This window comes from Pholcus phalangioides, unplaced genomic scaffold (assembly GCF_987345545.1).
Source record: "Pholcus phalangioides strain wild (caught in Gottingen) unplaced genomic scaffold, Ppha-v1.0 ptg000016l_1, whole genome shotgun sequence".
In the NCBI taxonomy this organism is placed as follows: domain Eukaryota; kingdom Metazoa; phylum Arthropoda; class Arachnida; order Araneae; family Pholcidae; genus Pholcus; species Pholcus phalangioides.
Genome location: NW_028301609.1, coordinates 14762022 through 14789766, shown reverse-complemented (window position 1 = coordinate 14789766; position 27745 = coordinate 14762022). Strand labels below are relative to the sequence as shown.

Sequence of the window (27745 nt, the reverse complement as noted above, 5' to 3'; positions counted from 1 at the left end):
CAATGAAATTATTATATGGCGAAAAATAAGTTAAAAGTTAGTCTTAAAAGTATGAACAATAGAAATTTAAAAAAATCAACCTTTTCTGGATTTTATGCCCAGGTGATAAGAAAATAGACCTTTTCTGGATTTTAATGTATTGGGCTGAAATATAGAAATTTAGTATCTGAATTTTTGTCTGAAAAAGCTATTTTATATTTATAGATATTGATGACAACAGTTTGAGCGACCCCTTAAAATGAAATTGAAATTTTGAAACTTTTTAATTGTACTTTTAATTTGTCTGAACTTTTCAAATTTTGGAAGTTTAGTCTTTTTTTATATAGGCTTACTTCAATCAATAGTTATTTCCATTTCATTTTTGAGTGAGGGAAAAAAATTCTGGAAAAAATATTTATTAAAAACTTTCAGTATTTTGGTTATGAATAGAAGGAAAACTATTTTTTTGATTGTAAAGGGTGAAATAATCTTATCCTGTTTGCATTAATATTTTGTATTTTACACTTTAACTGTTAGCACATGGTATACATTTAATGCAGGCCACCTATGACCCCAAAGTTTTTCACCATAGCCTACTGACCATTTTATAAAAGGGCTAAAAAGTATCATTGAAAAGCGATTTAGAATTTAAGATTATTTCCAGATTCACTAGTAGCATTGTACATTTGATACATCACCAGGGCTGTCTTAACATGTTGGAGAACTCCAGGGCCAAACAGTTTTAGGAGCCCTTGATTTCATATTTCAGAGCAAAGAAGGTTGTCATTCAAAACACCATACCTAAATTACAGAAATACTGAAAAACCTCTAGAAAAAAAAAAAATCAGAATTTTTGAAAATTTCAAAATTAATAAGAAATAAATTAAGAATTGAAATTATTTCTTGATTTCAAGTTTTTTTAGAATTGATGAAAGATATGATTTCGGAACTAATGAAAATTGATAATAAAAGAAATAATTTCAGAAAAAATAGTCTTCAATTATTTTGCAACCCCTTTGTAGCTTTGAACCCCCTTTGATGCATCTGTTGAGATGAGGCATTTCATTAAACTATTGTAAATCTGGATTTCATCTAACAATTCTAAATACCTCGGTATGAGTTGGTGGCCCGCAGGCTTTGTGGAAAGTTTAAATTTGGCTTGTGGAATGCCTGAAAAGTTGAAAACCCCTCATTTAATGTATTCTTAGTAAAACTGATCATTTGACATTTTTCTTCACTTTGAATATATACAAAATTCCCAACTTCTTATACATGAGCTGGAAATTAAAGCTTGTAACATGCTTTATTTGGCTTGGTAGATTATTTACAAAACTAATAACTGTGTTGTATCTCTGCTAGATATGTATCCAGATATTGACCTTAAAGGTGAAAAAATTATCCATTTCTTAATTAGACCTTCAGTTATGGAATTCAGTTGGTGTGTAATTTTATTAATTTTGAGTCATAGTCTTTATAAGATACATAGAAAGTGATTACATACTATTGAGTGTTTCCTTAAAAACTTAATTTTTCTGTTCATTGGCCCAGTACTCTTATAATTAATGCATTACTTGTGAAATTGCTTGAAAATCAAGTGCAAGCTACTTGTTTTTATCAATTAGTGAAAATTAGCGTTTGACTTATGCTTAAAAAACTTTAGGGATGTGTACAGAATATTTCTTCAGTGTGTAGATACTGTTGGTCAATAGGTGTTTTTCCCATTGACAGCAGGATACAATTTTAGATTTTTTGTTGTTTTTAATATGAAAATATACAATTTTTTATTTTGCCTTGCATACACAGATGTGTCAATGGTGATTAAAGGTTTCAATATGTAATCTCATTGTGCATATTTTTTTTCTACCTTAGTCACTTGTTTTTCGCATACAGTTGCACCCGCTTATAACGAGGAACTCATTTTCAGCAAAAATGCTTGTCAAGTCTGAACACACTAAATCTGCTTTCAAGTCAAAAGAAGGAAATTTAGGAAATTAAGTGCTCATAGTGAGTGAATATAAGATTATATCTCTAAATATTTGATAGGTAAAATATTTTTTCACCTTTTTCGAGTAAAGGATTTCTATTTAAATTTGATAGTGAAACTTTGCTCTTGTTATTTTTTCACAAAGAACACAACACATGGGAAAGAAAAACTCCACTGATGTTTCTCACACTTAAACATGTGGGATCTGCATTAAAAGTTGAGCTAAAACTGAAAAGCAGCCATTTGTCGTCATCTGATTGGTCAGTTTCTTGTCTTCATTTTCATGCTCATTCTAACCCTATAGGCAAACTGTTGGCTGTCTCTCTACACAGGCAACAAACCTAAAGGGGTTATAAACTTTCTGTCAAACCATTTGTTTGACAGACCTCATGAAGTGCATTATCTCCTTAAGAGCAGTGAAAGAAACTCTGAACACTTTGTGGTCGTGCTTTCATTTACATGCCATTTTTGTGTTAATTTTTTCAAGGTTTCCCTTTTGAAGCCCTTGTTAAATCCAAGTTACTATAAAAAAATCTGCTTGCTAAAAGTGACAGAATTGTTATACAATTAGTATTGTACCAAACAAAATTCATTAATTTCCTTGTTTAATTCAGACTACAGCTAAAACCACTCTTGTTATGAATGGGTTTGACTGTATTTATTTACATTTTTTGTGTGCACATTTTAAAAGATATCTGAATTTTTTTTATATTTGTAATTGAATTTTCATATATTTGTTGAAATATATATTTTTTTCATGTTGTCAAAACTTGCGTTTTTTATGTTGTAATAATATTGTTAGTATTTTTTTAAAGATTATTTTTTAGTATAGTAAACTTCCAGAGACAAATACAGCTCTTAATATTGCAAAAATAAAATAAACACTAGTAAATAAAATAACTAATAAAATAAATTTTGAGATACATTAAATTTGACATATCAATTTTTTTCTACTTAGTTGATATATGCATTTGTTAAGTGCCATGAAAGTGATGGAAAAATTGTGCATTTCTTAATCATTTCAAAAGATTAAGGACTATTAAGTTTTTTTTTACCATTTAATCATTATGTAGAAATATACTAATTGATCAAAAAAGTTTAGTTGTGATTGTGTACATTTTTTTATTTAATGAGCATTCATCTGAGAATCCTTTCAATCTATATCATATTCCTTCAGACAGAGGTGCAGACATGAAGGAAACATTGGAGGAGGGGCTGAAAGAGTTTCTGGTGGTCCTGGATCTCAAGCGTGTACGCAGTAGAGAGGGGGGTGCATTGCAATGTTTTTTTTAGAAATTTGGAGGGGGGGGGGTTCTCAAATAGCCTCAGCCCCTAGGTTCCGGCACCCCTAGGTTTCAGATGTGGGGTATAGATATAAGGATTTCCAATAATCTCCTCATTTTTGCTTTGTTCTGCAGCACATCCCACAGACAGTCTATGAATTATGATTGAATTATGGTTTTTTTTTGTCATGCTGGCATCAACGACGACTGTTGTGATAGTCATTTTTTTTAATCATTAGTTGTGTTTAGTATCAAACACGGCAATATATATATATTTCTTTTCAAGTGCCAGAGCTGTCTCGTTCTATATGTTGAATTTCTGAAAGTTTACTATTTATTTCATTTATTTGCGCACAATTAATTTTTTTTTTAATTTTGATTCTACTATGCTTATTGCATTTTATACCTTCAATATTTTTTGTAATGTTTTTATATGATAGCTAGATTGAGATTGTAAATACATTTTACAGGAGTTGTTAGCTTTATTGTAATAGCCTCAGCAGTCAGTGCCAATAATCATGAATACATCAAATATTATATCAAAATAAAATTTTTTATATTGAAATTTAGAAAAATGTTTTCATTACATTTTTTTTTAAATTTTCAAGTATGTATAATATATTTTATAATTACTTTGTTATATGTATCTGCTTTTCAAAATATATATAGTGCAATATGCTTGAATCACTAGGTATTTGAAAAAGTTTAATTTGTTATATGACTTTTTAGTGTATAAAGTTTAAAAAAAATCTGTGCAATAGTGCAGTATAGTCATATATATATATATATATATATATATATATATATATATATATTTTTTTTTTTCCTTGTAAGTTTATTCTATGGGTTTATTTTTTTCTTTGGAATTTTTTCCTCAGTTGTTAATGTAATTGTGTATGGTGATTTTTAATATAACAAAATGATCTTTACCGTATGTAAATTTTTGTTTTATACATATATACACACAGACAAACAGGAATAAATAATGTTTTTTCTAAAGCAGCTTTGTCTCATTCTTTTTTCATTCCTGTTTCATTTGGTGGCTTTTTGGTAGCTCTATAGCTTCTTGCATTAATTTGTCCTCCTTATTCTTATTTTCCTTGCTTTTTTCCCCTTACTTTCCCATTCCTTATGAATTTAACAAAGTTTGCTTTTATTTTGGTTATGTATTTTGTGTGTTTTTTTTATTCCTAATTATATTCATGCTTATTTTTAATTTTGTTTTTGACATTTCAGTTTTGTTACATTCAAATAGCTTGCTTTTATTATGTTCTACTTTTGTTAGATATATTTTTTTTAATTTTATCGAAATAAGAACATATATTGAATTGCATCAAAATGAATCACATGATTATTTTATATTCACACATGTATTAAAAGCAACTCTTCATTCATAATTATGTGGCAGTGGTGCTGATAAATAAGAGAGTGAAAATGATGTGAAAATGTGAGATTCAGAATTTCTAAGCAATAGGCATGGAAAAGAATGACATATCCAAAAAATATTTTTTAGAAATTTTTATTGTTTTTATTCATAATTAATTTTTCTCCATAACAGTTTTCCTGTTCTTTAGCTTCTGTGGTATAGTACATTTTAGTCAACAATGGTTCTTATGTCCATCATATTAGACATAATATCCTCTTCGCCCTCCCAATCTGTTGCATTCCACCATTAGAATTTTTCCTGGATTGCCTGTTAGAAGTGTCTGGTGTCCCATGCTTCTCAAGTTTTTGTTTATACAGAAAGCTTATGTATACGAATCAATGAAATTGCATTCAAGTTTTTTCCAGGATGGTTTATTTTTAAACTTTCAGTTATAAGTATCGTTTTGTATTTTAACCGAAGTTTTTGAATTTTTTTCTAGAATTTGTTTGTTGTATATTTTAGTAGCATTGGTATCCAGTAGTTCCATTAAAACCCACTTTCCCATCATCCTATCACTTTTTACAGTTAGGACATGAGCTCTATCACAGAAGCTCTAATTATTAGTCCTTGATTTTCGCATGCAATGTCTTGGTTCTGATCCCTGCTAAACATATTCATATGAGTTGATTTAAGACTTTCTCTGATCTATCATTAAGTTTTTTAAAACAAATAGGTAAAGGCTGGAAGGGACAAAAACAGGATTTAGTTATTTGGGGAACACAGTGTACATGAAAAAATTTCATTTCTTCTAATCCATCAAGATATTAGTGATTATGGGGAAAAAATTAAATGTACTTACAAATGTATATAGTAGAATCTGTATAATCAGGCTTTCTCATTTATCTGAAACTTGGTTAACCTCTGTCGGTTTCCTTAGTGATGAGGGCATTGTCCCAGAGGTGTGAAATTCTACTATGTTCTTATGAAAATGGAAGCAAAGAGACTGCAACTGTATATTGATAACAGTATTGCTTTTAAGGATTTTTTTGGTTAGAACTGCAAGAACATTGCAACTCCTCAGAAATAAATCTAAAAAGACTTCGAAATTTTTCAGATTTATTTAGAAACAAAAGCAGCTGAAAGCAATGATAAAGTGCCTATATTTTTTTGAATGTATATTCAATCATAATTAGTGCACATGATACTGGACATTTAAATTAATACATATTTGATTGTCTGGAAATTTAGATTTACCAACATTGGCTCATCCCAATTACGTAAGGTAATCTAGGTTTCGTGTATATGGCAAACAATATTTTGTGTTGTGAATTTGTTTCGTTATTTAACTTGTATGCCCAAATGATGAAAAAGCAAGCTCATTAAACAGAAGTGCTTGAGGTTAAAATACACAAATTATGCAAAACAGCATGCTGCATGCTTATGTGCATTAATTTATATATAAATAATGTTTAACATGTGCATAACAAATAACACTTTTAAAGATTAAAATTCACATTAATTTTAAACTTTTTTCATAAGATTTAAATGAAATTTGAGTAAATAAAGTTTCTAATTTGTTTTTTTATAATCAACCAAAGTTACATACATATTGATCAAGATTTATAACATTTCCCCCAAATATTTAGAATTTTTAAATCTTATTATGTTTGGCCAAATAATTTATTTAAAATTTGCTTGACTATTAATCATTGATAGCAAACTATATTGTGGATGGGAACAAAATTTCCTTTCATCGTAACTGCATATTGCACATTTTTTTTTCATGTCTTGGATCTAGAATTGTTTATTCAGTAACTGATGTGGTTTTTCCTAAACTATTAGATTATATAGTTTTATTTCAATCTTTGTTTTTTGATATGAAATTGGTGATGTGATTCGAAATGCATGATGAATTTGCTTTTTTAATACCACAGATAATATGCTATAATGCTTGTGTATTTTGGTTTTTTTAACTTAATAGTGTATTTGCGAAATGCATGTTATTTTTTCTGATTGATGTTATGTTCATGGTGCAGTTAGTGGCAAAAGGTGGGCTGAATATTGATCTCTATAGAACCCACAACATGTTATTGCATGAAGCCATTTTTTTTCTTATCTGTAGGGAAATATATAAAAATATATTTTTTCCAATTATAACTGGAAAGAATACATGACACTATGTGAATGTTGTGTTCATTCAGCAGAGTTTCACAAATGTCAGGTTATTTAAAAAAAATGCTCTTCAGTAATTTCATTTAGTTTTTATTTTATTGCAATTTGCCTTTGTAATGTAAATTGATACTTAGTTTTATACCCTTTTGTTGGCTATTGAAAATCTCACTACAAATCTTGAATTTACGCAAAATGATTCTTTTAAAGTCATAATTCAGTGTCTTAAAATTCTGACTGTTTTGATCCAGTCTTGAATTGAGTAGCTCATGACACCATCTGCCAATGTATAAATCTATTTTAATAAGGTATATGTTTGTGTATATGCATGCTAATGCCTGCTTGATTGTTTGAAGGAATGAGCAAATTGTGTAACTGGTTTATTTTTCAATTCTTGGTAATTTCCATGCCCCAGTCACTTTTCTTGATATACCCCGAGTGACCTTTTTATTCTGGCCACCTGACAGTTTTAAGCGAATGAGCTATAACATCACACTTCTATAATTTTGTGCATGTAAGCATAATAATTTGAACTCACACTTTCCATTGTAAATTCCTTCACAAGTGTATTAGGGGACCATTAAAAAATATAAAAGAAAAATATAATATAAAGGCAAAAAATGTATTTGATCAACCCTGTATCATATTGATACTACAGTAGAACCTCTAGATAATGGGACAAAAACTTTTGTTCGCTAATGGGGAGTGTCCGTTATTGGGGAGGTACGATATGCATTAGAACCTTGTTAATACGACTTTCACATTTATATGATGTTTGGCTTCAATAGCAGTTGATTCCTATATGTTACTTTATGTAAAAATTATACACCGGTGATTATGCATAATTATCAATCGCCTCGATAAAGAAAATTTCATTAAATTTATCACTTTTATTGGCGATTATGCATAATTCCCAAATAAAGTTGGAAAGTCTGATAAATATAGAAATATTTATAACCTTTCTTCTCTTCATCAAACTAATTATTTTCCCCCATACATGTTACGTGCACTGAACATGTTTTGTAATTATTTTGTAATAAAAATTAAGAAGAAATAAACGTTCATAACAACATTATCATTTATGTTGGCTTTCTTCTTACATATCAACATTAGCAAACAAAACCAATGTTACCATTCGAAATTGGCATCCTGAACCATAGTTATGTTCAGTTAATCGAGTAATTGACGGAATATCATATTTACCAATACACGCTTGGAGTTATACATAATCACGGTTAAATATAATGAATTCTAGAATTATGAACAAAAATTCACAAAACAGTTCTGGAAAAAGTTAGTGTTAGCCTGATTTTCCAGTCTGCTATCAAGAGTGTGCGTTAACTGGGAGTAAATACATTAAAACCCTATACCAGGGATCAGAAAAGTGTCTGCTAACAGGGAGTGTCAGTTAAGGGAGGTTCTACTGTATACAAGACACTATAAAGAAATTTAAAATGTAACAATTTGGTATAAGATGAGATATGCACATTTTAAAGTAATGATTTTAATTACGTATGTGCAAGAAATATAAATTTTATTTCTTCATACTTTGGTTCCCCAAAAAACTTGTACAACAATTCCAGGTGAATGTCAGGGAAATTCAATAAAATGTTGGCGATATGATGAGCTGTAATTAAAGTTACTTGCTGAAAGTAGCTGGGTGATAAGGGATTTTCTACCATTTTATTACACTGCTGGCCACCGTAAATGCAACACCCTGAAGGAAGCATGCAAATAATATGAAATTTACAACATGCATTAGCGGAGGTGAGATATGCAAATGATTAGAATTTCAACGCAGACGCACATCACGCGCGCCTGTGGCGTCACTTCAAAGCGCTATTTAAGGCTTGGAGATTTCGACGATTTGAAGTACGGCAATTGTGTTTTTCTTGTGGTTTTTTCAAAAAAACGATCAATTATGCCTCGTAGAAAACAGCGATCATCTTTTGATCAAGTATCCGAGTTCGACAGAGGAAGGATAGTGGCCTACCGAGATTGTGGATTATCTTTCAGGGAAATCGGTAGTCGTGTTGGACGAAACCAAAGAACTGTAATGCGGATATGTGATCGTTGGATGCAGGAGGGTACGACGGACCGACGTGTTCGATCGCATCCACCTCAGTGCACCACTTCACGTGATGACAGGCGTATTGTGCATATGGCAGTGACGGATCGCTCAGCCACATCACGAACCATAGCACAGCACATTCAGTCTGTACCGCATCATCCAGTGTCTGCGCGTACCATTCGACGCCGTTTACAGCAGAGTGGTCTGTCTGCAAGACGTCCATTGCTTCGTCTACCCTTGACGCAGAACCACAGACGTCTCCGCTGCCGATGGTGCGATGAATGAAGGATGTGGACGGCACAATGGAATGAAATTGTCTCTACTGTACGCTTCTGTCTGCAACACCATGATGGTCGGATTCGAGTCTGGAGACACCGTGGAGAGAGGATGCTGAACAGCTGCGTTATGCACCGCCACACTGGTCCTGCACCGGATATTATGGTATGGGGCGGTATTGGATATCACTCTCGCACTCCTCTAGTACGCATTGCCGGTACTTTAAAAAGCCAGCACTACATCTCTGAGGTGTTGGAGCCAGTTGTCCTTCCTTACCTTCAGGGCTTGCCCACAGCCATATTTCAACAGGATAATGCGCGACCACACGTGGCACGCATTGTCTAAAGGTTCTTCGTCAATCGGCAGATTGAATTGCTTCCCTGGCCAGCTCGCTCTCCGGATCTTTCGCCGATAGAAAACATGTGGTCCATGGTTGCTCAACGATTGACCCAGATTACATCCCCAGCTGCCACACCAGATCAACTTTGGCAACGCGTGGAAGCTGCTTGGTCTGCTGTACCCCAAGAACACATCCAAAGTCTCTTTGAATCAATGCCGAGGCGTGTGGCAGCGGTGATCTCCAACAATGGCGGCTACTCTGGCTACTGATTTTGGAACCACACTTCACAGAAGTCTATAAATTTAATCATTTGATGCTTGGTCAACATGTTATCTACAAATTAAATATTGTTGTGATATCTCTTGTCTTTCTTGGTGTTGCAATTTGGGTGGCCAGCAGTGTATTTCAAGAATAAGCCCACAGCACTATTTGAATGAGCAAAAACACTTGTCTGATGCTATATTAGAGAGGTTCTTGAGCATAATACACATTTATGATGTCAAAATGAAAAAAAAAACAAATCTGAAGGAAATCAAATGAAAGAAAATAATTGAAATATCAATTTCATCAATATCAGCAAATAACTTAAATTACAACTCACTTTATCGCTGACATCTTTAATTGTTGCAGGATTCAACTAGAATCTTTGGATAAGTTGCATATCTGGCACCAAAATTGTTAAAAAGTGAAATTGATATTTTCTGCTCATGCCTAATTAAATATCATTTACGTAACCTTTTTCTGGCTGTGTTGGTATCGAGCGACATGATTTACTTATATTTTTGAAGTACATTTTGAGCTTGTTTCAGCATTGATGCTTCTAAAAAATTCCTAAACATTTGATTTTTTTACTTTTTGAGCTGTTCATGAAGTTTTTATAATTACCAGCAGAATGGCTCAAATGCACATGTCTCGTATTTATTGACAATCCAAGCAAGGAGGATTTTTGACCCTTGCATCTTGAAGAGAAATACCATGTGTGAAGGAAACATATTGCTGTGCATTCTTCAACAATGATAAATAAGTGCAATAAATAGAAAAGTAAGTTGGCAAACAAGTTATTGCAAATTGAGTACCAGTTAAGTGAAAATTTATGAATCAAAAAATTAACATTTCTTTCTCAATCCTCTCCTCAGCTTAATTCATTTCACTAGTCCACGTCAGATCCCTAAACCCTGTATAAAATGTCTTATCTGCCCCCCCCCCCAAATTAGACAATTTTCTTTATTTTCAGCAAGTGCAGGGGAGGAGGAGAAGAGAAAAATATTACGATGATAAGTAAGTCAGTTTCACAAAATATCTGTCATCATTGCTGAAAAAAGGAACTTTTTAACCACACAAGAGTCAGTGCTGGAATGCAAAGTATCAAGTTTAATGACATTATCTCTTTAGTGAATTGGTTGAAGTTATGAATTTTTCAAGTAATTTTTTATATTATTCAAAGTGTACTCTGTATCGATTGCATTCACTGAGATGTCTGTTTCATACATTTCCACTTTGGGGAGGTTCTGTTGAGAATCTTTTTCTGCTATATACTCGGGAGGGCAAAAACATCTTTCAATCCATTTTTTTTCTTCGCCACCAGCTTATATATTTATACTATGGCATTTTGTTTATTAAAAAAATCAATCGGGTCAATTTCAACGTGATAATTTAGACTCATTTTATTGTTATATTTTTCGCACAACATACCTGACGGATCCCTTGCAGCTGGAAAAATTAAAAATCCTGAATTTTGATGTAAATGGTCATTTAAATATCTTAAAAGTAAAATATTTTTGATATGCTATGAAACTTTAGAAACTTTTTAATGAAGAGATGGGAAAAAAATTGAGTGCAAAATTTGTTTTTTGCATTTTTTTATGCGAAATGTATTGTTTTATGTATAAGGATGGATCAAATGAAAATGGAACAGTAGTATTATAAATTGGTTTATTTTACTTTGAGTGTAGTGAGACTTTGTGTAGAGGTAGATCGGGGGAGTAAAAAAAGACAACCCCCCCTACTGTGGGGAATGGACTTTTCCTAGGTGGTCGCGTATGATATGTGCAGGCAATTAGCCGACAGTTGTTTTTTCATCTGCGTCTGTGGAATGTTTGCGAGTGAAAAAGAGCAACATGGTGTTTGTTTTTAGTGGTAGAAGGAGTTGAAGTTTGCATCAGTCAACAAAGGGAGTGTAAGGTGAACATACACTATCATTGACTTGTATGTTGGACTGATGCATATTTCTGCGAGGGATTGGGAATCTGTGAATGATGATGCCCGACCTGGTCAAAGTCACATCATCACAGACTCTTTGGTGAAAGTTGACCAGATAATTAACCCAAACAGACACAAGGGACATCAGCAGGAAGGTAGGAGTGTGTTTCAGTTTTGTTCATGTCATTATATAAGAGAAACTCCCGTACAGAGGAAAGTGAGTACACAGTGGAAACGTGTATGCCAGTGCTGCACATGAGAGAGGGATAGTAGACTTTTATTTGTATGAATAAACTACATACAATGACATAACAAAAACAACACAACACATGAACTACACACAAACTGCATACAAGGGTATGATCTCCCAAGGGACCTATGTTTGTCCAGGGCAGATCCATGAAAATAACACCAAAATGTTTTCTTGTGGCAACACATTTAATTATACACGTATATGTTACACGTACACGAGTCAATGACAGTGCATGTTCATTTTACAATGCCTTCATTTGGCGATATAACTTTGCCACTAAAAAGGTGCTACTCTTTCTGCCACTAAAAAAGAATAACACCACGTTGCTCCTTTTTACACTCAAACATTACATAGATGCAAAAGAAAGAAAACAGATTGCCTGTTGGAGAATATTGCCACTTGACTGCCAGCACAAATCACGTATGACTTGGCAGGGCAAGTCCATTATGCAGTAGGGGGTTGCCTTCCTTACCCCTCCTGCTCTATCTCTACACAAAGTTTTGTTACATTCATAGGAAAAAAAATGAAATTATAACAACTGTTTCATTTGCTCCACCATTATAGTTGCCAATGCTTCTGATTTACCCAGAGGACTTCTGATTTTTTTAGCCTCATCAAAATCTTCCGTTCTGAAACAAGATTCTTGCCAACATTAAAAGCTCCTAAAGAAAATTTCATTTCTTGCAATCTCAAAGTGGCCATGTTTTCTCTAGAAAAATATAGGAAATTGACTGTCACTAAACACAATACGAAAACTGAGCAAATTTTCCAATTATAGTTGCAATCTCAGAAAAAGGAAGCCAATTGCAGGAAATGAAATGCTACTGCAAACCACAGTGGATTAAAATCCACTGCTTCATTTATGCTGTTTTTGGCTAGCTGCTGTATTTTTGATATTTTGATAACTATATTTATTGTGGCATCTTTTTTTCAACCAACTTATTGAGCTTTCTACTTGTGTTTAAAATGAATTCCACAAAGGAAAAAAAAACTGTTTAACATCACAAATATATGAAATGAATATCTTTACTTATAATAATCAGCGTGATTTCAGTGAACAATAAAAGTTCAAGTGGGCTTTATTAAAAATACACAACAATTCTGTAAAAAATAAAGTCGGGAGGGCCCAACTTACAGGAAAATGCTGGAATGCACCAGGATGATGGGTTATATGGTCACCCCAAAAAAGTCCTTTTTCATAAATTTTCCTTATTCATATGGCTTGTTTTCCTCCGCAGTGAAATGTATCGTCAGTGACAAACATTTTTGCGACTGGAAATTGATACTAATGGCATAAGTTGAAATGTTTTACAAACATGACCTCATTGCTCAAGCTTCATTGTAGGCTATTTTAACATCTTCACAGTGCAGAACTATTTCCATCTTCTCACCAATGAGTTATGAGAATGTGCTTTGCTGGTGAAACACTAAAAAATGAATATACAGTGATTCCTCATAGAAAAAGCTATGTATAGATTTTGGTGTTTAAAGAGGTTTTGAAAAATTTTTCCCATTCCTCCATCAAGGGATTCCATAATTTTCTGTAAGAACACCTCAGCTATAATGTCAAAAATTAGCTGTCTCGTCTGATTCCCATAGAAAATAATCTAATAAGCCTTGCTTAAAATGTTTATAAAATGCAATGACCTTGGATATAACTATGTTTTTTGGTACCATTTTTATAGTTTTTCCAAATAAATAAATGGGATTATAGTTAAGCACATTGAGAGAACATTTGTGTCTCAACTGATACCTAAGGATAAAAAAAATCACATGTTTGGCAGTATAACTTGTTTTTTAATATGATCTAAGATTACAACCACATGCAATAAGACAAAAAACAGCACCTAAGAAAGAGTAATCTGGGTAGAAATCTTTGTTGAATGATAGAGACCTGATGATCATTGCATAGAATCATGGGGGGAAAAATAAGCCTATTTCTGTGGAAAGTGACTGCGGGATTAAATGCCTTGCTCACAAACCCTATTAAAACCAAAAAAGTATAAAAAAAAACTGCACAAACACAGTATTTAAATGAGCTGATATTTCAAAGCCACTCACTACTAATCAAAATGTTATAGAGAAACAAGTGTCTTCATATTGTTGTCCTCCCTTATTTCATGGCATCCTAATGGTCAGTGTGCTAAAGTTCAGAAACAGAATCCAAGTTCTTTTCTTGAAAGTGAAAAAACCCCATTGCAAAATGTACTTTTGAGGACACATTGGATTATAAATTAATGTGAAAACCACTCATAGTGAACAAGATATGAAAAATGGGACAATATTTGCAAAATGTGAATGTTGTCCCATTTTAGACACAAATGTCTACAAACATTTATGTGTCAAATTATCAGTAATCTTTTGTTGGGCATATATACATTTTAATGTTATTTAGAATATGTTATTGGGCGTACACATAATAAGTGTACGCCCAATTTAAAATTTTTGAAAATTTATATTGGGGAAATGATGTCAAATTAAAATAATTGGTTAACGGTAATAATAATTAAAATGGTGTCAAACTATTTCACTATTGCTTCATAGGGCACGTAAATTCAACTCTATAAATGTCATAAGAACAGGTTGAATATCATATTTGAATTCTGACCCCCGTCGATTCAAAGCAATCTTTGAACAGAAAACAAAACAACTTATTGATATGAGGGCAGCTACATGGATATGGAGATACATATATTTACCAGAACCTCAATAATCCAAACTACTGCAAAAATATGCATAGAAATGAAAGAACCAATCCACAGGAGGGATGTGCGAGATAGTCTACCTCCTTCCCTAGTAGGCTACCAGCTTTGAATACACTTTTTTTAGTGGGGTGGGGCAGTCTCTGGCAGTATGACCCTCATGGATGTCTTTAGTTGCTTATTCAGTACATGTACTGTATATTTGAGGAAATGAAATAGGTATCATGGGTTCTATTGCTAAATGAGGTAAACTCTAGCCTAATGGTGTTGCCAATACGAAAACATCCCATATATACAGGATTCAGTGTTGTGCACACTGGGAGTGTGCATTGAATAGCATATTCATTGATGCGGAGGTCGCTCAAGTCACCTGAGCTTCTCAGATTTTGATGCCTATGTTATTTGAGATATAACATTCACTGCCATTAAATGCTAGAAAAATCATGATGTTTGAAATGGAACGCCGGTAAATCAATTTTTTTGGTGATCAGAACAGGTCCAAATCAGTTCTGATTAGCCTGGATTCTACTATATATGAATATCTAGAATCACTGCTTGGGTAGGTGCATATCAAATAAATATACACAAACTAGGTAATATATATATATATATATATATACATAATAAAATAAGATCCCAAATAACAAACACCACAGCAAACAATTATGCAACAGAATGTCACAAACTAACTCTAAGACAAAACTATATTTATAGACTAGTAAAATTTTCATTCTTAAACAATAAATGGCAAGGAACAAAATAGAACCTCATGTAGATTGAATAACATATATCAAGTGCTGAAAACAAATAAAACATTATTCCAAAAGAATTAGATATACCACCCTAAAAATGATGAACCTATACCATGCATATTCATAATAAACACTAGTCTAGAATACATACTACAGCAATAACAGATCATAAAACAACACAAAATAAATCTAAAAAAAAATATTTAAAAATGTAACTATTCCTGTTAATCAACTTGAAAATACATGTGATATGACCATACATGAATTCGGTGTATGCCAATTGAGTAATTTTTTATGTTTGTATTTACATATATATATATATATATATATATGTTTTCTTTGTTAAACTAAAAATATATATACTACTTTATAAAATATTTAACCAATTAGTACATTAACAAGGCTGTTGCATAATCCAATTAACTCTTTAATGTAATTTATATTGACCCAATGGAAGAATTTTTAGTCTCTTGGGATCGCAGAGTGTCTGTCTCATTGTAATGTGGTTTTTTGTCTCTCTCGGTTGTTTTGATTGTATGTTTGATGTGTTAGTCCCAAAAAAGAAATTAGTAGTGGACACATTTTCACTTAGGTCCTCATTCAAGTTTTTGAGTTAAAAATGCTAACTTCGTTGTGACTGTTTCTGCATAAGCTGACACAGGTTCTTTGAAGTTTGTGGGGGAGGGGGGCACAAATGGTGTATATAGAGAATGAGACGGGATGGTCTAATTTTTCCCTGCAATATCTGCATATGTATTTCTGCAATACATAGCAATGTACTGCAAGTCTACATTTAATTAGCCTCTGGTCTGAATGCTAGGAGGCAAAAATGAATAAAATAGTGCCAGCAATATTATCAAAGGCAAATTGTCTCGGTAGAGCCAAAAACTATTAATATTAGGAACCTGTTGTTTGGTTATAGAAAAGACAAATTCATTCAGAGCTGCCCTTGGATTGGGGGGGGGGGGCAATGAAACAAAAGGTTTATCCAGGCTGCAGAGTATATTTGTATCTTTAATTGCATCCCTGGTCTTCAATTTTTTTTCACAACAGGCCTTCCATCCTAGTAAGGGTGACCTGTTCATAAGGAATAAGATCTGTTTCACTATAGATTTGAAAATGTTTTATGATAAACATTTAAAACTCTTGTGGCAGTGTCATATTGAACTTTTTTATGACATCTAAAGCAACAGCGAGGGTCAAAAAGGAAAATTCTAGAAGATACTTCATAAGTTGTCATATTAAGCTTTAGGTAAGTATTGAAAAACATTTGAATGACGTCAAGAAAAGAAAAACTATTTAATCTGAAGAATTACTTTTTAAAGTTCTATAGGGAAACTTAGATGTATTTCTAGGTTGAATGATTCATAAGTTACAATTGACACTTTGGGACAAATTTTCTTAATTTGGCCATGATGGAGCTCGATTAGTTTATACCCATGTTAAAAAAACATCCATTTGCAGTTGACCTAAATGAGCATTCTAGACACATATTGTTTGTAATTACATTTTTAATTGGGTTGCTGTATTTTTGAAATATGACATCCATATTTTTTATGGGCATCTTTTTCTCAGCCACCTTGTTGGGCATTTTGCCTGTTGTGGCATTGTATTTGTTCTTGGGCTGCAAAAAAAGCTAAGGCTCATGCAAAAATGAAAGAAATGTTTTGCCTGCATCAACTAATGGCCACCTTCAATATAAGCGAAGTAATCTCTTTCGTTGTCCAGAGATGATTGATGTCCTAGCCAGAGTTGCGCTAGCACAGTAAAAGCCTGTTTTAATGAGCACAGCTTATAGCGAGATTCTTGCTATAATGAGTGATTTTGGAGTGAATGTCAAATAGCTAATGTTAAAGATTTAAAAAAAAATATTTGGTTATAGGTTGAAAATTAGGAAGCATTAGCTATAGCGTGAAAAGAATTCCTAAAAATTCCAGTTTTTCCATCGCTCTCTTCAAGAACTACACATGATGACTCTTATCATGGTACATACTCCTTGAAAAAATTACTTTGAGGTACTCCTAACAAAGAATGGACAGAAAATCAAGTTGTTTTAACCCCTTTCTTTCTATCGCCAGGCTTCCCTACTATACACATGGTTTATGTGATGATTTTATTCAAACCTTTGTCTCTCTCAGTGACCGAGACCACAGAAACCAGAACTTGCAATTTAGTCATTTCTGAATGACTGAAAAAATTTTGCTGTAAAAAAAACTTTCCTATTAGCAGGAAAATATTGATGAGTTCATACTGCCATGGAAGTGAGCAGTAATATAATGCAGACCAAGAGATTGAGATTTAAAAGTTTTACTTATAGAATTAAATAGTACTCTATGAGACCAAAATTCTCTCTGGCAATTTTCCTTGTTATCGTGAACTGTTTTTATAACAGACTTTAACTGTAGTTATAGTAGTTGCAGGTTTACATTGTGATGAGCATATGTGTAAACCGGTCACCAAAGACTTAGTTGGACCAGTTATGAAACACACGTTAGTTTCAAATTTTTAAGAGAGCAGAAAGCTAGACCCAGTTTATATGAAGGGTCTCTTACATTCTGTTAAAATTATGTTTATGAATTCCTATGTCCTCAGTACTGATGCAGGTATGGAAATTAGTTGAAGTCGAATATAATGTCTTTTTTTTTTTAAAGAAACACCATTAGTTATATCTAGGTTTTCAGTAATCTGTCTTGTGGTCAAATGACAATCTCTCGCAAAATTAATGTGCACTTCTTCAACGTGTTTGCAAAGACGTGTATGCTGGAGGTAAAGAGCACTATATGTGCATTTTTGTGAATATTAGGATAAATAACATATTAACTTCATAAACAGCTGTCCTGTACAATTTCCCTTTTGTGACTTGATGCTCTTTACCTCTGGCATACAGATATTTTCTTGGTTCTGATCTTTTAGCTACTAAGTAGTACTGCTTAACCATGCATGCACCTTGTAAACATTCCTTTGAGGAATTCATAATTAATTCAAGCACATTGAAAAGTCATATGTTTATGTGTATGTCATTCTAACATATTTATTATGTCAGATATACAACTGAATGGTGACATGCTTTGCAATTCTCAAGAGGAAAAAAATTACACTACTCAACATGGAATGAAATCAACAGATTAAAATTATTAGAGGACCTAGAAGGCATAGAGTGCCATCTATGTGTTAACATACTATGGTACCATCAGGAACTTTTTTTTCAGGGAACTGATTTTTTCAGCAAAACTATTTTACGTATATTTTTCTTGTTTCATATGATTAAGTTACTTGAAAATACATAAAATTTTATACGTATTTTATCGTCCAAGAAACAGCTAGATCTGTTATTTTTATCTTTCCATAATAATACTGTTGTTATCATGGGTGATAAGTTAACATACATAATCCAGTTTATGAAAAAAAATATTTATTTAACTATATGCTATAAAGAATCTTTATTTTTCTAAATTTAAAATTTCAGTTTCATCAAAGGTATCAGCAGTTTGTTCAGCCGCATGACAACTGATGTCAGCCATATCCACAAGTCTCGTTCATATGACCTAGCTGACAAAATGAACTCTTTGCATCCCTCACCATTGCACAACGTCAATAAAGAAGTGAACAAAAATATTGTATCGTCAAGTGGCGACTTGAGTCTTCATTCATCTTCACCTCAGCTAGGAGGGCGACAGAGGAAAGGTACCTATTGAGTTTGAACCTCATCACAACTATTTTTAGTTTCTTCCCATAGGATATTATGGAAATTCTAATGGCACTTTAAACTAAACTTGTATGAACATATGAACTTGTAAAAACCAATATGCTTACAGAATTCTTGGCAGTGGTTTCTATATTCATCAACAGACCACCAGTGGTTATTGAGCACAATTAACCATGATTTAATCAGAGTTTGTGACTGTTTACTGCAAATGGCCTCTAAATTAAACAAGCCTAAAACAAAATTTATAAATTTCTCGTTGCAGAATAATATCAGTTTTACTATAACCTTCATTTTCCATAACTTTCCTTTCAACTCATTATGTACCTGCCATCACAAGAGCAAACATTCTCTGTCAAATATATCTGCATTGACAAAAACTTCAACATGTGAACCGTGCGTAAAACATTCAGTTAAATAAATATGTTTTTATTTAACTCAATGAAATTAAGTTTAATGAAATTTTAAATTCATTTCATTAATTTATTTGATTATCCCCAGTCGGCGTGATTATATTCATTCTCTGAAGACTGCACCCACTGTGTGTCGAAACATGTTAGGAATTTCTAGTTTTTCCTTTTACTTGCCAACTCTTTTTAAGGTTATATCAGACAAAAGATTATACTCTTCCATAATGATTGTATTCCTGCAATATTGAATTTCCTGTCCACTGGTATGAATCACTTGGATCCCTAGATGAATTTTGTTCATTGCTTTTTTGTGTATTTTTGTGTAAAAATCATTAAATGAAATAGATCTCTATAAATTTATAATGAAAGAAATCTGTCATTATAGAAACATAAAATGCTATATGTAGAGGCTCAACGTGCTAATTAAAGGAAAAACATGCTATGTGCATCATTTACTGGGGAAAAATCATGTATGTGGGTATTGACAAATATTTTTGCTCTCAATATACATATTGGACCCATTCAAAAAGAATTGACCAATCAAGATTTTTTGATCACCTAAATAGAATTTCAAGAAGGCACATGACAAAATATTATTTTCAAGTAGATAAGTTTAAGAAAAATGATAAACTATAATTATTATGAACAACTCATAATATGTATCTTATATTGCTTTTCCGATATTTAATTTGGCAATAAATAACGAAGCAAGTTAATTTTTTTTTCTGTGAACATCATTTCCTGATTTGTGATCTCATCTAATTAAAAACATTTTTTTAGCAAAAGAGCCTGATAACAAACCAACTGATAGAAATTCCAAACTCAAGCCATTTGGCATTGGTCCACCGCAAGGTTCAAGCCCAAGTTTCTTAGCTGAAATGAAGTCGCGTCAAGAGAAAAGAGCTTCTCATAGTTCCGAGGTATGATATAGTTATGATAAATAAAATGCTTTGTTGAACTAGGAATGTATGCACACACATTTTCATGTATGATATAAAATTTGTAATTATTTACTCATTTAAGAAACTTTCTAGATGAAAATACTCTCATTAAAAGAGGCACTTATTATAGCTGAAGAAATTATCTTTAACCCATAAACTGCTCAGCCACCTATGACCGATTAAAAAAAATTGTTAGCCTTGATGAAAATAGATTTTCAAGAAGTAATGTGGCTTCTTATGCTCCTCAACTTGCCGCAAGGTAATATAATACTGTATATACTCGTGTGTAAGCTGACCCCCCTCCTGTTTCGGGACCAAAAACTGTTATCCTAAAGTGATATGTCTCGACCCATTTTTCAGCAGAACCTCCTTTCATTAAACGGAACAAATTTTTGAACAAAAAAAACTGCATATATATACAAGTATGAATGACAATTCCTCAATTTCTGTTTTTCCCTTAAGTAAAATAAAATTATGCTAGAAGACTGAAAACACTGTTCTACAAATAAAAGTGAAAATTGTTTCTCTCAGTCGTGATTTTTATGGAAATCTGCCTCCTGTATTCAATTCTGTAATTTGTTTCTCTGTGTCCGGCATAGCTTTCAAGTTATAGGCAATTTCAGATTTTTTTTACATTTCGTCCACACTGTATTCACAAATATAGGCAAAATATGTAATAATTACTATTCTAGTCGCTTTTAAAATGGTATCCGAACATTCCAAACAGAATAAGACAAAAAGTAAATACTGATCTATGTGTAAAATATATCATATTTTATAAGAAAAACTTAATTACTGATAGAAAATATCAACAAATTCCTGTTTTCCCCAACAATTATTTAAGGCTTACTTTTCACTCGTGATCACTTTTGCTCTGCTAAATAATATTTTAGCAAGCATTGCATTCATCTATCCCCCTTCATACCTTTTTCCTACTGTCATTATGTCTTAATGAAATCTTTTACCATGTTTGTCGGAAACCACTGTATTTTTCACGAAAATAATACAAATGTTAATCTAGGAAATATATTTTTAGGGACATGATGTATCCTAAATCCCTGTACACACTTATCAGCTATTGAACCAATTCTTCATAGTTGTTAGCTTTTTTTTTTCAAGAAAGTTATGTTACATTCTTAAAACAAATTCATTCACTTTTCTCTTTTGGTGCCAGGCATTGTTCAAAATCTGTGTTTTTCTAAAGTTCTCTAAGCAATCTTTCTTTTATTTTTGTGGCCAAAAGACAATGAAACTTTTTTGAAAGGTACATAAACCCCTTTCCCAGATGGATTCATAGCTTAGACAAACTGTTTTATAAGACCTAGCTTGATGTGAAGAGCAGGATATCATCACTGGCTACCAATTTCTCATTGTACATATTTTTTTTTTCTCCCACTTTCCATTCATTTTAAGGACAAATCTTTCTTTTTTAATGGAAATTTCTGTTATAGCTATCCCACTCACACAGAAAACATCCAAATTTTAGTGTAGCCTTGTTGCATACCCAATATTATGGAAACTACTTTCAAATCACTGCATATTTTCCATTTGTGCTCATTATTTTTCACTAATTTGAGCATATATTTCAAAATGTTGTATGACTCTTTAGTCATATTCGCATAGGCAACGAGGACAGAAAGCATTACTTTCCCAATATAGAAAACTCCTCTTAAACTATATTTTGAGGCATCTATAAAAAGTCCCCATTCCTGTGGCTCCTATTGGAATTTCAAAGCATTCGTTAAGCCCCAAACATCATTGCAGAATGTCATGTCATTTCCAAAATAAGAAAAGTTTATTCTCTATGCCTATACTCAGTAATTTTTGTGTCTCTCCGCAATAGCTTATATAGGTGATTCTCACAAAATTGTCCTAAATCGGGTCTCCAGCAGTTTACGTTAAATATATTTGGCATAGAATTTTTTTTCCTCACTTTCTGTTTACATTCCAGTTTCTAAAAGTTGCACTGGTTTTTATTTTTTTCATCAATAGATTTTTTTAATTTGCTTGAACAAATTTTCATTTGTTAAGGATGTCCTTCTCCTGGATGTTCCCTGCGTGTTTTCAAATTTTTAAATTTGATAAAATTTTGGATTTTGGATTAAAATAATTTAATACTTGCTTCATTTTTAACTGTTGGTCTTCATCTGTCTCCATATTGGAACTCAAGCGCTAACTCAATATCCAACCACTCTCCTTCCTTAAACGTATTTTTCGTTCAACTTTCCTTTTCAAAATCCTCCATGGGTTTTTTTAATATTGACACTTCCAACATTCTAAATAAACCCTCTCATTTTTCCGTTAGCCTCAATCACTCCCAAAAATTATAGCCCATCTTTGCCTCTTTAGATTGCCACAAATTTAGCTTCTTCCCAAGAACTATTATAGACTGGAACAACCTACCACCAAATATTGTAGATTGTACTACGATTTCCGAATTTTCATTTACCATCAACCGTCATTTTCATCATACAGAACTTCCGCATCCTCTTGTATATGCCTCAGCCAAACAATATCGAGTAAATAAATAAAATAATTTTCTATCTTAAAACAAAAATGTGTATTCTTTTTCAAATATATTTTTAGGGCCAGTATACTTTCATATTTCATCTTTTTTTACATTTTTAAATATTTTTTTTATCAGTAGTTTATAGCCAAATGAAAATTTTCCCGTTTTTTTTTCTATTTGGGACATTTGGAAAACATTGGTTCAAGCCCTGCTGCTACTACTACTTAACCGTACATGCACTTCGTACACATTCCTCTACAGGATTTCTAATGAAATCCGTAAAACTAACTATGAGTGAATTGTAATGATTGAATAATTGCACCATTGTAAGCCTGTTGCTCTGTGTGGCGAGACATTTTAACAGTGAATCGGCTCACAATTTGCACTGTCAAAGTTGGGAACCACTGAAAACCAACTTCAGCAGACCACCACTGTAGTGGCTGTTGGGGTTTGAACCCTGCAGTATAAGTTGCTATCTATCAAATTTTGTGTTTAGAAGGTTAAGAAGAATGCAGCCATTACTTCAACTTCCTTTTAAACCAATTAGAATTTTAAATTAATTTGGGAATTAGATTTATTCAGAAAAAAAAAAATTGTTTTTATTAAATGGCCTTCTGGCTATTTTATTTTTTGTGAGAAATATATTATTGAAAACTTTTTTTTTTTAAATTTACCGCATGTTTCAGTTCAGAGACATCTATTATTTCTGAAAATCACATGTTTTCCATGCTTAGTTTTTGGTCAGTGTTACAAAACATGTAAACATTTCTTTCTCCTGTCATTATGTAACCAGAAGAAAGGTTATAAGTTGGGGGGGTGGGTGGGGAGTAGTTGAGGAAAGTAAACAAAATCCAAATTTCTTGGTTGCATCATCAAGTTGCATTATTGCTTCATCTAAAGCAGTGTTTCCCAAAGTGGGCGATGGGACTATTCAAGGGGGCGATACCAGCTACAGACGCGATTGGGGGGCTACGAATGGGCATAAGGGACCGATGGGAGGACGAGAGGAAAAAATAAGTTTTCAAAGACTGGGACCCTTTTCGGAAGAAAGCCTTCGTAAATATCCGTGCCTATGGGCGAAAAAAAAAACTAAGAATATTTGCACACAGTAGTTTTACTTATTTTATCTGTTAAGGAAGCAGAGCTAAAGTGTTCCCCCCCCCCCGAATATGCGCTGTACATTCCAGTTGTATTGTAACTGTAATTGATCGATAAAACCTTCTGTCGCAGATTTCAACACCATCTGGGAATCACTGGTTTTGCTAATGACTTCATTATTGAAGCTATCGTCCCCCAAAAAAGTGCAGCTGGTTTCAGGGCCCCGAGACGATTCTCGTCATTTCTTTTTTCACCTCATAAATTCAATGGCCCGAAAAGAGCCTAGCCTCGGGACCCTGAGGCAGGATGTGGGTGGGGGCATAATTTTAGCATCACTGTTTATTCACCTACAGCTATGGCCTTTTTGCATGCTGGGTTTTTTTTTATAAAAGAACTGCTTGGGAACAGACACAAACATCAATGGTCAACAGCTTGTCACGACACGACTAGGAACCCAGACGCTCACTTTGAGGAACTTTGTAATAGAAAATTTTTGTAATGTATTCGTTCAAATTCGTGAATTAGTTAAACCCAAAGATAACGTGTGTGGAAGTACAAAAAAATGAATTACAGACGAGCAGTCTTGGACTTTCGTGCAAAAAAGTCACATATCTTAAGTGTTTGTTACACAACGGATGGACCCATTTCATGGTTCAAACATGCATATCAGCTTCAGCCACCTCGTTGGGTGATTTGCCTTTTGAGGCCTTTGTGTTTGTATTTGTAATTTCGATGGTGTCTGAAAAGAAATAAATGTAATGCGGAAGAAGATGTTTGTTGAATCCACGCCGTAAGTACGATAATGTATTTTTTTTTATCAAAATTTTGATATTACTAAATCCTCTTATATTGACCGATTTTCATGACTTAAGTAAGTCCCACTTGGGCAGTACTATCTATCAGAGGCGCCGACATGAAAAAAATATTGGGGGGAAGGAAAGCATAAAGTTGCTTGTCGTCCCGTATACACGAGACTCAAGCGTGTACGCAGGACAGAGAGAACGTGCATTGCATTTAATTTTTAGAAATTAATTGGGGGGGGGGGGCTCAGTACCCCCTTAAAAATTGTATTGGGGAGAGGGGCTCAAAGGACCTCAGCTTTCTAGGTTTCCGTGCCTATGCTATCTATTAATGCTTATCAAGAGCACTATCCGTAACCGCGCTGATTATGACAATAAGGATAAAAGGGAAATTTTGGTACTATCTCCGATAACAAGCTTTTAATTCTAAATTGTAAATGTATTTAATTGCAAATGTACAAGATTGGTAAATATCCAATCTACAATTCAAAGACAAAACTAGAATAATAGTTAATAATAATAAGTTAAATGTAGTTTAAATTGTTTCAAGAATGTGTAAGGTGCAGTTGACAATAGCGAGAAGGGGCGTGTGGAGAGAGATTAAAATAATATTTATTTTTTTATGTAACGTGATCATCACGTATTCCCAAGAGATTCTTACAATCTGCAATGAAATAAATAATCTGTACTGAATGAAATAACAATTTTCGATACTTTTCTTTTCGATCTCCAACAATAACACAATTATCACATTTACAAGAAAAATTGACAGAAATAGCATTAAAAGACGGTCTGACGTTCAAATTTGAAGATGGCTATTAATTTTTCTGGCTGAAAAAACAAATACTGTACCTGGAATTTATAGGGATATACAGTGGAATCTTCCATAACGGACACTCCCCGTTTTTAGTGAGCACATCCAGTTACCAAACACTTTTTGAATTACGTCAACGGGACTCCGGACTCCCGTTGAGACTGATTATTTTACTAATTTTACTATCCATTAACGGACACTCCTCGTTAGCGGCGAAAATTTTCGGTCCCGTGAGTCAGTGCCGTCTTAACGCGTGGGCTCCTGAAGAAAAGAGGGGGCCCAGAAAAACGAGAAGTACTTTAATTTTTTGAGAAGTTTCCATATAGGGCCTCAGAAAAATCACTTGGTGGGGGGGGTGTCCATGATGCTCTTAAGACGGCCCTATCGTGAGTGTCCATTAATGAGAGGTACTAATGTAGCTGAACATTTTTCATGTGCGAGATGTTTCAATGCAGTCACAAATCTTTCGACAAAAATCGAAATCACCTACAGATATTCAATTGTGAGGGTTTGAGAACTCTGCCTAGTAAAACCAAGCAACAATCATCACACTTGGAAAACATCTATTAATAATAAAATTATTTTTATTAAAACTAAGTAACAATTGTGGTTTTGCGTCTGTATTTTTAAATAATTTTAACATTAATGGATATTTTTTGTGTGATGCGAATATCACTTTGACCACAATAAATGCAACTAAATGCATATTTTGTGTTATATGCATGTTTATAATTTTATAATTCACAAATTTAATTTTTTTTGTTTTGCAATGAAGTTTAATGTAATTTTCTTAATTGTAATTATTTTAGAGCTTTTAACCCTTTTTATACTATGTTTGCATAGTATATGCAAAAAAATCGAAAATTCGTCACTGCCTTGTTCAACTTTTTAATGTGGGTTTTTACATCTCTTCCAGGGGGGTGATGAGAAATTTTGTTTTTGAAAAGGGGGCGATGGGCTGAATAAGTTTGGGAAACACTGATCTAAAGACTTGTTTTCAGAACACAACTTCTGCTCTAGCAATATAGAGATTTGAATTTCCCACACCATAAACCTTAGAAACAGATATTTCCATGTAAGAAAAATTTCCCTTGTAGAGCAGTGAAATCAGAGCTAGAATTTTTCAGGCAGTTGAAGGGTTGGATTATTCCCTTCAATGCAGGGTTGGTAAAAAACCGGTTTTTTTAAAAAAACCAAAAAACCGGGTTTTTTTGGTTTAAACCGTTTTTTTTTTGTTTTAAATAGTATTAACATTAAAAACAATGAAATTTCTGAAAAATCATTCAAACTTCCAATAATTAAGTAAAATAAAATGTTTATTAATGTAATTAACACTATTCCCATGCTAATTAATCAATAAATATTTATTACATTTTAACAAAAACCAACTTTTGCAATTTAATTATTTTTTGCTCAAATCAATGGATTACTGTGTGTTTGAAAATTCTTTTAATGATATTATTAATCATATAATATATAAAGGTTTTTCTCCAGTTACTGTCGGTATACTTAATTAGGAAGCTATTTTGCAAAAAGTAATAAAAATTAGGTGAATATAATGTATTTAATGAAGCATAAATAATGCAGATTAATTAGCAATGATTTACGATATACAGGGTGATTATAACTAATTTTCTGATTTAAAAGCACTGTAAAAAAAGAACGATTGTCAGAATGACTTGAAAATTGGCATGAATACTCCCGAAAAAATTCAATTTTATTTGATAAAGGGGCAAAAAATACTTAAAAATGTAAAATTAATGACATCATCCAACATGTGGGAAATTTGCTTGCAGAATGGAAACCAGTCGGTTCTGGCAACCTAGCCAGTCATGGCAGAATGATACCTTAATTATAGCATTTCACGATTTCATAATTCATGGAAACATCACAAAAAACGAAGTAATTGAACAAATAACTACAACTTACTTAAGAAATGTCAAATATTTTGTCCACCGCGTGTTCTGGCTATTAGGTTGAAAGCGCAAAAATTCTTGTTCAACAACATAATCGGAGTATGCCATGGTCATAATGTGGATGTGCTTGCAATTCAGCTTTATTAAACCAAACGTGTTCCCCCCCCCCATCCCCGTTAA

At 32.8% G+C, this 27745-nt stretch overlaps 1 protein-coding gene across 4 annotated transcripts in view; it reads left to right on the top strand.

Annotated features, from left to right (window-relative positions):
- The window catches only part of LRR (capping protein regulator and myosin 1 linker 1 leucine rich repeat protein), a 124503-nt gene that overhangs the window by 87668 nt on the left and 9090 nt on the right, over positions 1-27745 (top strand). For all 4 annotated transcript variants that reach the window (XM_089245681.1, XM_089245683.1, XM_089245682.1 and 1 more), the window contains 2 exons: positions 18841-19058; positions 20268-20407. In XM_089245681.1, coding sequence (XP_089101807.1) covers positions 18841-19058; positions 20268-20407 — 358 coding nt within the window. The remainder of the gene's footprint in view (positions 1-18840; positions 19059-20267; positions 20408-27745) is intronic.